General features: G+C 48.7%; 1 protein-coding gene across 1 annotated transcript in view; it reads left to right on the forward strand.

Annotated features, from left to right (window-relative positions):
* The window catches only part of JAK1 (Janus kinase 1), a 111815-nt gene that overhangs the window by 68564 nt on the left and 26875 nt on the right, over nucleotides 1–16376 (forward strand). The window contains exons 2-4 of the mRNA XM_055137833.1: nucleotides 5511–5593; nucleotides 8856–9054; nucleotides 13291–13414. Of these exons, the coding sequence (XP_054993808.1) occupies nucleotides 5588–5593; nucleotides 8856–9054; nucleotides 13291–13414 (329 nt within the window). The 5' untranslated portion in view covers nucleotides 5511–5587. The remainder of the gene's footprint in view (nucleotides 1–5510; nucleotides 5594–8855; nucleotides 9055–13290; nucleotides 13415–16376) is intronic.

Genomic DNA, 16376 nt, shown 5'->3' on the forward strand with positions numbered 1-16376 from the left:
GAGCAAGCTTGTCCTCTTGTCCTACCAGGTCCCTGGAGGGACACGCCTTAGGTTGAGAGTGACCCTGAGGTGCAGGCTCCACCAGGGAGAGGACAGGAAAGCCCATGAATGCAGTTGGATCGGTTACGGGGCATTTTAGTTGGGAAAGACGAGTAAAGAGAGACTGCTAAAATCTCAGGGCTAGGACGAATGGAGGCGTTACTGGGCCCGCTCGAGCAAACCATTGATCAATGGGATAACAGTGATGACAGTGATAATTTTTGATTGTTTTTGGCAATGCTGGTGACTGAACTTGGAGCCTGGTGCTTTGCCACCAAGTAAAGCACCACCAGTCCCTTGAAGGGGTGCAGAAGCACACCATACCTTGTGTGTGTTTCCTTAGAGCCAGCTGTCTCTCCCTGACTCCTGGTATTCCTGGGATTGGCTCCAGGCCACTGGGTGAATGGGCAGTGACGCTCCCCTTGCTGGAACTCTGAGTTACCAGCCCAGTGTTTGATGAGGGCCCGTGAAACGTGGACTTAGGCTTTTTGAGTGCGTGACCTCAACTCCTAGCAGCTCCAGGAGGGAAACGCTGGTGCTGTCTTGTTATTTTCATTGTGGCATGTGTTTCACAAGTTTCAGGCATACACTGTTCCGGCACGGAAGCCATCTCAGGGCCTCCTGTCCTCCCGCCAGTGTCTGCAGACCCCCTCGTACCGTGTCTGCAGATGGGCTTTCAGGGTCTGATGCCGTTGACTGTTTTTCTCTCTGGTGTGGATGTGATGGCTCTCACCAGGGGAGAGGCTGTTTCCAGCCCCTGGTGACGGTTGCGCTCGTGAGTGTTAGGGATGGTATTTTGCTCGAGGATGACAGGAGCCAGGACTCGATCCCTGGCCCCTGACCCCAGCCCACACTCTTCCTGCTCTGCTGTGTCCTGTGAGACCCAGGAAAGTGGGACTTTGATTTGTGACTAGGTTTTGCTCAGAATCTCTTATTTTTTTTCCCCTCTTTCATATCTCTAAGTGAGCTTGGGTGGATCCTCAATCATGAAACTGCACATTCACACCCTGCCTTGAAAACGGCCTTATGGGTGCAAGGACATGGTGCAGGAGGCTGTGGTGAGATGCCGGGGCGGGATGCTGGTGAGGGATGCGGGGTGATGGCTGAGGATGCTACTGTAGGGTTACTGTTGCCGGAAGGCCTTTTTCATTCTGATGCCAGCCTTTCGATGAGCTAGGTATTTCTTTTAGTTTAAACTTCAGGTTCAGGCATGGAAGAGACTTGTTTAAGGTCACACTTGCTGGCTATTTATTGAGTCAGCATGAACCTATGCACTCTAGATTATGTGGGCTTCCACATAATCTTTATTTTATTGTGTTTTCTTACTTTGTTTCGTTTTCCTGCTTGCTTTGTTGCCTTCACCTTTTATGATTTTTCTCTAAAAAGTCTGTCTTCAGTCTTAGAACTTCCTAAGTTGTTAAGAAGCTGTCTTAAGTATATTTTCTAAATTACCTAATTTTCTTTGCAAAGTTCAGAGCTTAACTCATCCCTTTTTGTGTTTTTTTAACTTAAAAAAATAAGAGTTTGACTTCTTTTGGATATATGTAAAAGAACTCACCAAGCAGAAAGCCATAAGATTTCCAAAGCTTTTATTTTAATTCTCTTCATTGATTTTAAACAACTGTCAGTCTATTTTTATTTCACAGATTTGGCAGTGGCTTTTGGCCCAAAATAGTTATAGTCTGATGATCATATTTGTGACTATTGGCACATTCTATTTTTATGTCTCTTCATTCCATTGGTCAAGTCTTTATTCTCATTACAGATTTATGTATTTAAAAAGTTGTCCATAAAAATGTAAGGAGTTCTTGAATCCTAAGACAGAGTTCTGCAATTTTGCATCTTGGAAAATAGTTGTGGTTTCTTCTTTTGCAACTGGTCCTTGTTCAGATGCACAGAATTGTGCTTTGTTTATTTTTGCTTTTCCTTTTCTGTTTGTGCAGAAAACATCTGTTATACTTGTGTCTTGAATAAAGTTTTGTGAACAGAAAGCAAATTGAAAGCCTGTTAACAATTTCCCTGATTGTTGTTTTTATCTAAAGCAGCAGTTACAAGATTGAGCCAGTAAAGGAATCCTTTATCATGGAAAGAAAGGCATTTTCTTTCCAACCCTGCTACTTGACAAGTAAATTAGGATGGAGGAATTCACTACTACCCTCAGAAAGATTTTGATTCCTCACTTTTATCCTTTCCATTTCCTGAGTTTTCTAATATTTACTTATGATTATTTTTTTCTTATCTCTTTGTAGCTTGGACTGAACCTTGTGAATTGTGTTCATGTCACAGGATGTCATAAGACTTCGGCTGTATTCAAGATTTTCTTTCTGTTCCTTGCAGGAAGAAGCTTGAATTGATTTTTTGTAAACTGACCTTACTCCTTTTCTACCTATTCTAGAAATAATCAGAATATGTTGTTTGATTAATTTTGAAAGATGTGTTATTCAAACGAAGCCATCCACAAAATGCTGTCATTTTCAAAGACATTTGTCCTGAGTGAGGATAGTTGTCTCTCATGGACACAGGCCAGCGGTTCTAAGGCTTGAGAGGTCTGAGCGGCCTGCAGGTAGTTTCACATCGTGTGACAGCGTTGATGCTCTGAGAGCAGGGATTTATTGTTGTTAACCAGCATGCAGAAGTGCCATAGCACATTCTTATTGTCTAGAAGTTCTGCTGTTCCCCTGTTTTCTCAAAGGGTTTTTGGTTATTTTTTTCCCTCTTAGAATAATCACCACAAATCAACTGTTTCACTACCCTCTGCAGTAATATTGCCAGGTCACTTTGAAAATCCGGTTCATTGTAAATTCAGTAGCGTTGATTTGCTGCAGAGAAAGAATAATAGAAAGACCAAACTCTCCTAGATCACAGGTTTCTATACAATCTGAGCCCTAGGATATTTATGATGCTAATGTATACCGCATAGTTTGAAGCAGCTTCGTGATCCCTCAGTCACTGTCCACTGTGAAATGCAGCTGTGATAGAATGGTGTCTGTTCAGAATCTCTTTTGTTCTGGCAAGATTGATGCTCTAGCTCTTCCAAAACTAGGGCTGGAGCAATAGTACAGCTGATAGGGCATTTGCCTTGCTTGCAGCCAACCCGGGTTTGATCGCTAGCATCCCATATGGTCCCCTGAGCACCACCAGGAGTAATTCTTGAGTACAGAACTAGGAATAGCACTGTAGCACTGTCATTCCATTGTTCATTGATATGCTCAAGCGGGCACCAGTAACATCTCCATTGTGAGACTTGTTACTGTTTTTGGCATATCGAATATGCCACGGGTAGCTTGCCAGGCTGTGCCACGCGGGTGGGATACTCTCAGTAGCTTGCTGGGCTCTCCGAGAGGGACGGAGGAATCGAACCCTGGTTGGCGGAGTGCAAGGCAAACGTCCTACCCCCTGTGCTATCACTCACTCTAGCCTACAGAACTAGGAATAGCCCCTGAGTATTACTGGGTGTGATTCCCCCAAAACAAAACAAAACAAAACAAAACAAAACAAAACAAAAAACCCTTAAGTATGAGCCCAGAGAAATTCACGGTTAAAGGCTCTAAGTCTGGGTCATTTTCTTGGTGTGGGGGTGTGGAGCCCTTCTGGCCAGTTTTTCTTCTCCCCTGGCAGCAGTATGAGTCTGCAAGGAGCTCGCCGTGCTGTTTTCAAGTACCGCTGAAGGACTGGCTAGTGCTGCTCTTTGTCGGGTGAGAGAAGAACTGGGGGAGGGAGTTTCCCATTTTTGTTGTCTCAGAGACCAGACTCACTCTGACCTTCTCAGAGCCTCCCGTCTTGTAGATGGTCTCGCCTCCCCAGATACTCCTCACACACCTCAGTTCAGTCTGACTCCCTCTTGTGCCCAGGCCAGATTGTTTCCTCTCATTATATGCTCTTTTATTTTTCCTTCATGGCATTTTAGCACTAACACCTTTCCCAGAGCATCTTTGAGTCCTGAGTGCAGAACCAGGAGTAACCCCCGAGTAACACTGGTTCTGTATTGTGTCTGTGGCAGGGATCGTTTTACTCTCCTTCATTGTGGCCTTTCTGGTCTCTCTCAGTTCTGGTACAACAGTCTGCTCAAAGATTCCTGTTGAGTGAGTGACTCTGCTCAAGACGGCTTTGGAAACCCTGCTCCTGAGCCGAAGCGAGATTTTACCACACACGTAATGTCACAGCTGTAGTGATTCTCTATTCAAGTAAAAGATTTGATCATTTTACATTTACCAAAACTGAAAGTGTAATGATTTGTTCCTTGACTCTTGTTAAAACTGTCCCATGTCAGAATATCATGTCATCACAACAGAGGAGCCATTTACACTTGTTTCCCTGGCCTGTTGTTACTTCTGCTAACCTGGCAGGTATTGGTCCCCAGAGTTAACGGGAGTCGAACCTTCTGACATTTGTGCTGTCCATGGCAGGTTGCTGTTGTGTTTTCTGTCATGCTGTCTTCCTCTTTGTTAGAAGATTCTCTGGGAAAGTAGCCTTATGACCTCCCCCTCTGCAGCCATCCCACCGCCCCCTGCCCCCCGCCCCAAAGCAGGCTTCTAGAATTCTATAAAGTACGTCCAGTCACTGATAGGAAACTACAGTAGCAATTGGTATTAACTTAGCAAGGGTGGTTGTGTCTTTTTTTTTTTTAATTTTTTTTGGCGTTTTGGGTCACACCTTGCGATGCACAGGGGTTACTCCTGGCTCATGAACTCAGGAATTAACTCCTGGTGGTGCTCAGTAGACCATATGGGATGCTGGGAATAGAACCCGGGTTGGCCATGTGCAAGGCAAACGCCCTACCTGCTGTTTTATCGATTCAGCCCCAAGGGTGGTTGTGTCTTATTTGCAAAATTAATTGGTTTGTGTTGTTGGCATGGGGGTTTGTGAGAAGTAACAAGGAAGGCTGTGACAATGGAATGTTCGTAGGGGTCTAGGAGGCGGGTGGGACAGGAGGTCTTTATCTTCCACATGAAGCAAGCTTTAAGGTGAGGTTGGGGATGGAGGGAAGAGCTTACATGTTACTGTGGTTTTCACAGAGTGACTCAGTCGAGGAGCTGGAAGCATCATTAGATTCCTTTCTGACCCTCTTATTTTCACTCTGTTGTTGATTGTTTCCCCATTAAAATGAGACCCAGGGCACCCTGGAGTCGGGAGTGTGAAGGCCCTGACAGTGGGGAATGAAAGCACACATCTCGGGGAGCCCTAAATGACAGTGCTCAGCCTCACTTACACTAGACCATGCACTTGACTCCAGGAAGCAGGAGTACCCGACTTCCTGTCTTGAAGTAACAAAAAAAAAAATCATCTCCTGTTGGGTGCTCACTCCCTAAGATGTTTTCCTCCTCTCCGTGTTCTCATTCCCCCTCCCCCCTTCTTCCTCCCAAATGCTTTTTCCTGCCTGCTGATGGTTTGGGCTGCTTCCTTAGTGAAAGCGCCTCTTATTTGCTGATGCAATTACCTCTGCAGCTGACTGATTTATTTCTTTGTCTTAGGTCAGTCCTGAACGGGCCTTTGCAAAGTGGAAAAGAAAATTCAGTCTGCTCTGGAGGGACATTGGACAGCCGAATAAATGCAGGTATGTACATTTGCAGATTTTTATAAAAGAAGAATAATTAGTCATCTTAAACGAATAGGGATAGCTGTATTACCCTAAAAATGGAATAGAATATAAGGGATTTTAAGTGGATATTACAATTTTTGCTTATTACAAGAGTTGCATGTGCTGGTTCCAATTTTTTCCAAAGGTGGGACCAGAGAGAGAGAGAGAGAGAGAGAGAGAGAGAGAGAGAGAGGGAGAGAGGGAGAGAGGGGACAGTGGGCCTTAGCACTTACTTCGCATTCATGAGTCTGGGTTCGATCCCTGAGCACTGCCAGGAGTGACCCTGAGCACTGAGCCTGTATAGCTCTAGTACCCTGCGCGCCACTGGGTGTGGCCCCAAAACAGAAACAAATTTTTAACAGTACAGAAGTATCAGACTTAGAGAAAGTAGAAAGTAAAAGCAGAAGCTCCCTTGAGCCCTGCCCAGATCTCCACCTTGTAACCTTCGTTGTCTGTTTCTGGATCGGGCGCGTGTGAGCATAAGGCTGGTGGCGTACACAGGGGCTGGGACGCTCTTCGTTCTGCATCCTCTTGTCTCTCTCTTCGTGCACCTCCCTCCGTGCCAGCCGTGTTTTCAAATTTCCTTTCCTATTTTTTTTTCACCGTAGGCACCATGATTTATAATACTGTTGCGTGGTGGAGTGTCATGCATGCAGAGCTCTAGCACTGCACCTCCTGCAGTGTCCCTGGGCCCCTCTCCCTCCCCTGTCCCCAGAGCTTCCTTCTGAAGATGAGCTTTCTGGTACTCTTGCCTTCCGGCATTTCTTCTTCCTTCACTGTATTTCGTTATGTCCACATATGAGAGAGGGCATCTCTAGCGTCCTTTCTAATAGCTGCCTGACGTGATTCTTTTGGTTTGGGGGCCACATCGGCAGTGTTTAGGGCTTACTCTTGGCTTTGTGCTCAGGGATTACTCATGGTGGGCACAAGGGACCATATGGGGGGCCAGGGTTGGAACCCAGGTTCACGTGCAAGGCAAAGGCCCTCCCCGTTGTACTATTGCTCCCGCCCCCGTCTCATTTGTTTTGCCTTGTTTGCATTAGCAGGCTCTCTTCTCCTGGACATTTTGTTTTGCTACATCCTGTACATATATAATTATTTAATCATGTGTTCTGCGAACCTAATGATTTCCTTGGGGTGAAAAGGTCTCAGGCCATCTGTGACTTCTTCCCCTCCCCTGTCTGAATGACATCTCAGGAGCAGAGTTATGTTATGAAGCTGACTTAAGCTGCTCTCTCTCCTTCCCCCGTTTCCATCGTGGGGTGGAGCCGGGGACTCTGCAGACGCCCTGTGCCTGACAGTTGGTCTGAACCTCAGGAGGTGAGGAGCTCTGTCTTTCATCTTGAACACGCGTTTGGTTTGGGGGACAAACCTCATGGTGGCCAGGGGTTACGCCTGGCTCAGTGCTTCCGGTAACTCCTGGCCGTCCTCAGGGGACCGTATGGTATGGGTCTGGAACCCGGGCCTCCTGGAGAGAGAGCATACACCCCAGCCCAGAGAGCCATCTCAGCTGGGATCCGGTAGATTCTGGTTTTTTTTTTTTTTTTTTTTTTTTTTCTTTTTGGGTCACACCCAGCGATGCACAGGGGTTACTCCTGGCTCTGCACTCAGGAATTACCCCTGGCGGTGCTTGGGGGACCATATGGGATGCTGGGATTCGAACCCAGGTCGGCCACATGCAAGGCAAACGCCCTACCCGCTGTGCTATTGCTCCAGCCCCTAGATTCTGGTTTTCACGTTTATTTTGGTAATTAAATAAATAAAATTTATGTCCTCTAGTCAGTCACCTCACCAGGGAACTGAGGACCAAGCCCATAAGTTTGATGTCTCACCCCACCCCACAGTAGGACTTGTCTTGTTTGGAGGCGCTCCCCTGGGTGACTGTAAATATTCATTGTGTGTAAACTCTGCTCACTACTGCTGATGCCCAGAGGAATAAGCCTTTGTCCTTCAGGACCTCAGAGCATGTCTGAGAGAGTCAGGCCCCCTGGAGTGAGATGGCTGTAATTCTGTGTGAGGAGACGGGGAGGGAGGAGGGGCCAGTTTAGGAGATGGCCTCGAGGTTTGGAGGAAGTAACATGGGCAGAGCTGGGTTCTAAAGAAAGTTGAAGTTTGCCACCACCAAAGGACAAGCCCTGAAAGATACTCCTGGCAGTGAGACCAGCCTGAGGAAAGCCGGGAGGTGAAAATTCCGGGAGGTGAGAAGTCCAGCATGGATAGGGGGCAGCCTTGTTGGCCTTGGAGCATGAAGTGAGAGCCCGGGGGTGAGAGAGAAGGTGAGACCAGTGAGTCTCACGGAGGTGACTGGGGAGGGGGCGGGAACCAGGGTCAGGGGCGCAGTGTCAGAGGGGAGGGAGGGAGCGGATGGGGGCTGCTGACCCTCGTCCTGCCCTGCTTTCTGGCCTGCCTGAACCCGAGTGGCAGGGGTGGGTTCTTCCGTCCAGCTGCCCGTACTGCCGAGGGGGCGCACACCCGTGTCGTACTTGCGAGTTTCTCATAGCAGGTTCTGAATTTCCCAGCGCCAGACTTACTGCCCAGTGCTGCTGCCCCGGAGCTGCCCGACTCCTCTCATTCATTTCATGGCCCTTCTGTGGGGCCTGCGTGTGGTTCACCAGTGTCTGTGTGGATGAGACGGCCCCGAGCCACAGCTGGGGGTGTGAAGATGGGTGAGCTGCGGTGTGGGCTCTCTGCTCTGTTCAGTTCTGAAAGGTCCTTTGTTTCGGAGCCACACCGGTGATGCTGAGGGCTTTCTTCTGCCTCTGCTCACGGGTCTTCCTGTTGGGCTCCAAGGAGCCCAGGGGACGCTGGAGATTAAACCTGAGTCAGTTGCATGCCAGGCAAGCGCTCTCTTTCTGGCCCCTCAAAGGACTTTGCAGAGGGAGGTAGGCCCCCAGTTAAGACAACTGCTTCCTGCCGTTCAGAAGTGAAGTGATGGCCGTGGAAGAGGTAGCTGGCATGGTAACAGAAACCCCTGTGCTTCTAAGAGTGCCCCACATGGTCACCTCCCACCTGTGTCCAAGGAGAGAAAGGACATTTGGGCAGTGCTGGGAGTTGTTCTGGCTTCCGAGGCTGCAGGGAGCCATTTTCTCTGCACACTGGAGTCTCTCCCAGACCTTCCCCTGCAAGAGGCTCTGAGCCTTTGCTCCGGGGGCGGAAAGGGAGGGAGAGGCGCTCACTACCCGGGATGAGGGGCTCTGCTCCGAGCTCAGTGTGACCGTGTGGCTCCCTTCCTCCCCAGTATCTAAATATAAAAGAGGATTGCAATGCCATGGCGTTCTGTGCGAAAATGAGGAGCTCCAAGAAGACGGAGGTGAGCCTGGAGGCGCCCGAGCCCGGGGTGGAGGTGTTCTTCTACCTGCCCGACCGGGAGCCCCTCCGGCTGCGTAGCGGCGAGTACACGGCCGAGGAACTGTGCATCAAGGCGGCGCAGACGTGCAGTGAGTACGGGCCCCGTGACCGGAATCGGGTTCCCCGGGAAGGAGCTGTGGGTTCTGGTTTGGGCCTCCCGCCCTGCCCTGCCGTTCACAGGCCTCAGGCGGGTCTCAGAACTCGAAGTTGCTCTTCTCTGCTTCCTACATCGTCGTCATTTCTCCTCTGTCACCGCTCAACTGTGGCTGCCCAGGGGAGAATGCTCACCTCTGCGGAAAGTGCTCGGGTTGTCCCTACAGTCATTTCTCCCTTCAGCGCCTCGCCCAAGGTCATTGGCCCTGAATGACACCATCTCGCAGCATCTTTCAGTCTAATAATCACTTAGAACCATTTCTGAAGAGTGGCCGGGAAAGGCACACACCCACGCGCACGCACAGCCATACAGGTCCTTCCTTCCGCCATTATCACGGGAGGCTTGTCCTTGGGAAGTCAGTCTGTCCCCCTCAGGAGGTGGCTAACAAATAAAGAGCCTTTTTGTTTTTTCCGTCTTCATATTTTGGCAGCTTCTGTCTATCTAGAGATCCACTTAGATCATCATGCTAGTTTTCCAACTCTGTAAATACACTAAACTTTGTTGAAGGACCATCAGGATTTCTGTGAATTATATTTTAGTCAGTTTTTTAAGAACATCATTTTATGATGATGCAGTAACTGGCTATGATAGCAGACCATCGATTCTGTGCTTTGTGTCTCAGTTTTTAAATCTGTTTTTGGGGCGTCGGGATCAAACCCAGTATACATGTGAAGCACATGCTCTGCATCTTTATTTTATTATTATTATTTTATTTATTTATCTATCTATCTATTTATTTATATTTTGGGGTCACACCCAGCGATGCACAGGGGTTACTCCTGGCTCATGCACTCAGGAATTACTCCTGGCGGTGCTCAGGGGACCATATGGGATGCTGGGAATCGAACCTGGGTCAGCCGCATGCAAGGCAAACGCCCTACCTGCTGTGCTATCGCTCCAGCCCCTTATTATTTTTTTTAATTGAAGCGCAGTGAGACACGCAGTTACAAGGTTGTTCATGATTGGGCTTCAGTTATATCATTCATGTTCCAGTCTCTGTCTCTTCACCTGTGTACATTTCATACCACCAGTGTCCCTTGTTTCCCTCCTGTGCTGCACCCCCGGTCTGAGCTACATCTTTGACCTCTTATTTTATCTTTAACTCTTAGAACATCTCTGTCAGAATGGTATGATGGTTTTAAGAATCACCTATTCTGTCTGTAATCTGGTTTGTGTAGGAAATGTATTTTCGTCCTAATGTCTTTCTGTCTGCCAAAAAAGAATGCCCCTTTTTCATACCAGAGTTTCATTAAAGAGGATAGACTGGTTCTGTAGGGAAGAGTGTCGTTGACTTTTACTAAACATGCTATATACTAAACACGCTTGGCTGAGGGGCTGGAGAGATCAGACAGAGGCCAGGGTACTTACTCTGCATGCATTGACCCACGCTTAGTCCTGGCACCCCATATGGTACCCCGTGTCCCTCAGGACTGATCCCTGAGCTCAGAGCCAAGAATAAGCCAGGAGCACTGCCCGGCCTCCAAACAAAACAACAGTCAGACCAAAATGTATGAGTAGTAGCTCATCAAGGGGAAGTACATGGGTATTTTAACATTTTGACTAGATAGATACAGGGAGCTTTCAAAGTATTGGGGATTAGCCTAGAACTAATATAAATGTGAGTATCTAAGGGCTTTTTCCCTTAAGACAGCCCTCTCCCTGGAGTTTGGTCTGGGCTGCTTACTCCTTTCGCCAGGCCTCATGCTGGCTGCGGAGCAGTTTCCACCCTCAGTTGTTACCCAGAGAGTCGGTCCCTAATGGTCAGAGAGTGGGGAAATGTCCCCCGGGGAGAGCCCGGGGTCCTCTAGGCGCCGTGGCCACTCTGGCTCGAGTCTTACTCTGAGTCCGTCAGTTTGGGGGCAGAGGCTAAGCTCAGCTGTAGAGAATGGGGCATTTTTTTTTTCCTTTTTTGTAACTGCCTGAGAATCTTTCAAAGTTGAAAAAAAAAGAAAAAATGTACATTGGCCTTGAATGTGTGAAGGCCTGGGTTTGCTGCCTGACACCACAAAACAAAATAAGATACCACAAATACAAACTACCACAGATTCTTGTAACTCAGTAATACTATCCTAAAGGGTATTGTGATAGTATTGATGACAGCTAATACTCTCTGTCATTAGTAGCACTGCACTGTAGCACTGTCGTCCCATCCCGTTGCTCATCGATTTGCTGGAGCGGGCACCGGTAACGTCTCCATTGTGAGACTTATTATTACTGTGTTTGGCATATCAAGTACACCACGGGGAGCTTTCCAGGCTCTGTCATGCGGGTGGGATACTCTCAGTAGCTTGCCGGGCTCTCCGGGAGTGATGAAGGAATCGAACCTAGGTCGGCGCATGCAAGGCAAACGCCCTACTCGCTGTGTTATTGCTGCAGTCCCTGTCATTAGCATATATGGAAAAGGGCATGTTGTTTTCTGCCTTGCATTTCATCAGTCTATGATAAGGCTTTGTTCCTCTGGCTATTTTTTTGGACCTTCTTTCTCTCTGTCACTTGAATCCCACCTCAGCCTTTCCCTAGACTTGAACAGACTTAGTCTTGGGAGGCAACGCTGTTTTCATCTGTTAATTGGTAAAAGTAGTGCCTCATGAGGTGTATCGGGAGCATTAAAAAGTAATAAATTAGAGTATGTTAGCTTGATGTCCAGACAGCTTTCCACAAATGTTAGTATTCTATAATTCTTAGTACTTTAATGAAAAAGAGAACTTTCTTCTTCCTATTTTTCTAGTCATTCCATTGCTAGACCCATTGCAATCAGAGTCATTGATAGAATGGCAGACCTGTGATTGCAGGTAAATGTGACTCAGAACTCCTTGTGAGAGTGCACATTCATATCTGGATACGCAGTGAAGAAAGGCTGCGTTTCCAAACCAGCCCACTAACGCCAGTTTGAAAGCTGGAGTGAACCTGAGGCCGTCTTAAAAACTGGATCCTAACGCCATTTGCCGTTGTTTCCCAAGGGAAACGCTCGTGAAACTGATCACCCTGATCACTCTGCTGCGGGCTGGCGGGTGGCTCCATGGCAGAGCACACGTCTTGCACGCCGGCGACCGGGGTTCCAACCCCCGCTCTGCAAAAACCAAAAACCCAAAGCGTCGTCGCATACTCCGAGTTGTGGAGAGGAGTACCACTTCAGGGTTGGTGCCTCCCCGTGGCTCGACAGGCAGAATTCGGGTGTACTGCAGAGACCTTGAACTTCCTGGATCTCTCGCCCCCCCCCCAGCCAACACTCTGTCCTGCCGGCATGGGCGGGCCCATGGGGCCCTGTCAGTGTCACATCACGTCCACATTGTGTGTCCAAGGGAGGGAGGTGGGAAGTGATGTCAGTCTCCTCACATCTTTCCATATTTTCAACTCCACTTAATCGTGAGGCTTTGCCACGTGCGAGCAGCTCAGTAATAATTGATGATTAGCAATCATTCTCTCCCGCCCCTACACTGAGATTCAGATCTCAGTCATTTCCACCGTGGATTCAGAAGTGAGTGGGAAGCCACTTTCCTGGCTTTATCCTTTTCCCTTTCAATCCTTTTTGTGTGAGTGGAGACAATTTGATGGGCAGGGAGGCAAGGGAACATCACCGGCCAACTTTGTTAAACATCTTTCTTCTTGTTCAGTGGATACTTGTGAAAAGTATCTCTGATAACTGTTCAGAGTGCTTAAGAACTATATTCATTATTCATGGCAATAGATCTTAATCACTGACAAAAAACACTTTGGTTATTCTAACCCACATTTTGTGCTCCACTGCCAGGAGGGTCTTTGACTGTTTAATGTATAATAATCACAGCATGTAAAAATGGTTTAAATGTTTTCTGTAAGAGACAGATTAGGGATTTCCAAACTCCAGGAATGCTTCTGACTGTAATTATCAGTGCAGCCCAGGTGGAGGTTGGGAGGACTTAAGGAGACTGTCATAGGCATCATAATGAGAAATCGCTTTACACTTGCATTTAAAATGCTTGCAATAGGAACTCGAGTGCCTGTTCTCGGGAGCTGTCATCCTTGATTTCCTATTTCAGACTGCCTGGCTGCACCTGGTTGGAAGTTGTGTTTATGCCCTGGACTCTTTGGGGGTGGGGGAATTTTTTGTTTCTGCTTCTGTTGTGCTTTGGAGACAGGTGACCCAGTGTGCCTCTCTCTCGTGTCTCATAGAGTCTGTGCTTTTCTCTAGGTATTTCTCCTCTGTGTCACAACCTCTTCGCTTTGTACGACGACAACACGAAGCTCTGGTATGCCCCAAATCACACCATCACTGTCGACGACAAAACGTGGCTTCCGCTGCACTACCGGATGAGGTAAGGGCTGTGCAGGACAGTGCCCCTGGCTTCTCACGCCCTGGGGAATGACAGTTCCCTGGGGCCCTCACCCGCTCTCTCTGAAATGCAGCACATCGGACGTCATTTGTAGGTTTTTTGAGTCATCTGAAGGTTTGTGTCTGCTTGGCACGAGAAAGGACTTGACATGTGGAATGCATTTCACTCTGTGTCTGAGGACCTTTCGCAGCCACATTTTAGAAAAGAACTGTTAGGAGGCAGAGGGTTACTTTGAGTAGACTTAGTGTCCTGCGGTACTCAGACAGTCATGATTGTGAATTTAATTTGGTGAGTTGGGACCAGAATTTTTTTTAAGTGTCAGATGAGAGTAGATATTAGTATACGTGTACATACCCTAATAGTATATATATAAATATATATGTATATATATACACATATTCTTGTTTGAAATGTGTAATACATATGTGCTAGCCCCAGGGGCTAATAAAATTTATATTTCTGACCTAAAGGTTGCAGCTAAAGAGCTAGCTGCCTGAGGGGGTGTCTGGGGGCTTCTGGACGGATCTTGCCTCCAGGACTGCAGTTCGGTGGAGGGGGCAGGAGGAAAGCATTCCTCCATGGTGCCCGGAGAGTCTTCTGGCAGTGCTCGGAGGATTCGGCCAAGGAAGATCGGGCCTGGGGCCCGCGAGTGTGAAGCCTCCCACCCTGTGAGCCAGGTGCCCGGCCTGGGCGCTTCCAGCTTCTCCCCGTAGACTCGGTTTTCTTTTTTTTCTCTTTTTTTTTGCTTTTTGGGTCACACCCGGCGATGCATAGGGGTTACTCCTGGTTCTACACTCAGGAATTACTCCTGGAGGTGCTCAGGGGACCATATGGGATGCTGGGATTTGAACCCAGGTCGGCCGCGTGCAAGGCAAATGCCCTACCCGCTGTGCTCCAGCCCCAACTCGGTTTTCTTGAGGCGGATGCATGGATGCGTCTCTGCCTGTTCCCCCTCTGAGAGACCTGCCAGCTCTCACAGTCCCCTAAGGTGAGACACCCGCGCGTGCTTCACAGCTGGTTTTCCTCGGTGTGAGGGTGTTTGGTGCACCGGTTCTCTGCCCAGGACAGAGACTGTGTTTATCAGACTCGCTCAGCCCAGTGGACGTGTGTTTAGCTCGGGAACTTGGGAGTCGTGTGGGGAGTTTTGAAAGGATGTAGCTTCTGCCGCCGTGAGGCCAGTAGCCCAGGGTGACTCTCAGGTGCCCTCCCCAGTTCCTGTTTAGTTTGTTTCTGTTTGGGGCCACGCCCAGCTGTGCTCTGGGATCGCTCCTGGTGGTTGCTCAGGGACCATATGGGACGCCAGCCATCGAACGGATATGGTCGTGTCCCCTTCTCCAGCCCTCTCCTCAGTCCCTTGATCACCTCGCTTCTCCTTCCCGGCGAGTCAGGGAGGTTGTTAGCATTCCGGAATGGCCTGCCTGCGTTTCTTCTTTACGAGAGATGGGACGGGAACTGGAGGGAGGAAGGTCAGAGCAGAGGAGAGGGGAGTTGCTGTGATGATTTGACAGCTCAGGGGTGGGGGCTGCGGGGCTGCCCGCCCAGTGGTTCTTGGGGACCCTGCAGTCTGGGCTTGGCCTCCCCAGCCCCTCAGCCCACCTCCCTCGCCGCCTGGGTGTTTGTCTCCGGGAAGGCTGACCCTCAGCCATTCTCTTTGGCTTGTCAGCCCCAGGCTTTGCTTCTTTTTTTTTCTTTCCCCTTCTCCTGTACTCACCTGTGGTTCTCACTTGACAAGAAAGGTGTGTGTTGCTTAAGTGAGATTTCACGCCCCAGAGTGAGGTCAACATTGACCCCACCCAGCTGAGCCCTCACACTATATTTGGATTCGCCTGCTTGGTGCTCTGGGCCTGGGGGTGGCTGGGGTCGCTGTGGAAGGTGTGGTCTGCACCTAGGAAGGGGCATGCTTGCTTTGCTTGCTTTGGAATTTGGAATGAGAGGGCCCGGGAGGGACCTGAGCTTCCCTGACTCAGCTGTGCAGAGGTGTTTTTTGGGGAGCCGGTGCAGCCGTGTATTGCGGGAGGCAGCTGGCTGGCACGGGAGCATCTGTCTTCGAGTCCGAGGTGTGTGCTGTGGTGCGAGCGTTGTTGCCTCTGCCCGCGCTCCTTGGGGTAACTGCCTTCCGGAAGTGCCCGCCGCCTCAGCCCTGGCACCTTGGCTCTCGGCCTGACTTTGCGCTTCCACAGGATATGGCTGTGTCACCACAGGCACTTTGAACTTGGGGAGAAAAGATCCCACCCCAGGCTGCAACATTTGCATTACAACAAACTACAAAAGAATTGAAACCTCAGTCTCAACCACTAAAGAAGGTGTAATAGAAAAATAAATTTTGGTGACTATTTGAATAGAATCCCGGCTCTGCTTTGGAAGATGCTATTGTACTTTTAGTTAGAATTTTTTTTTTTGGTAATAATGTTGATGTTACTGTTTTATAATATGACTGATACAGGCAAGCACATTCTTTATTCCTTCTTAGGAAAAAGTATCCATATATTTCCTTGTTCGTCTTTTTTAAAAACTTTTTTTTCGTCTTTTTTTAAAAATCCAAAAATGGATTTACTATCCTTTTGTAGAGTTCTGTAAAAAACTAACAAAAAATTTTCTTGGTGGGGGAGGAGGGTTGGGCACACCCAGCGATGCTCAGGCATTACTCCTGGCTCTGCACTCGGGAGTTACTCCTGGCGTGCATGGGTAGAACATATGGGATGCCGGGGGTCAAACCCGGAAGGGCTTTGTGCAAGCTCCTCTCACTGTGCTATCACTCCGGCCCCACACTGGCGAAATTTTGCCATATATAATAGTTTCCCCCCAAATTTGCAAGCAAGGCCTATCTCTGATAGCTCTGTCTGACGTACCCCCCTCTCTCCTTTCTCCCTGCGTTGCTCCCTGGGATGTAGACCAGCATTTCTCTAGAGGAGCCATGTGGCCCCCGGCAGGCCCCTGGGATATT

This window comes from Sorex araneus, chromosome 5, assembly GCF_027595985.1.
Source record: "Sorex araneus isolate mSorAra2 chromosome 5, mSorAra2.pri, whole genome shotgun sequence".
Classification (NCBI taxonomy): Eukaryota; Metazoa; Chordata; class Mammalia; order Eulipotyphla; family Soricidae; genus Sorex; species Sorex araneus.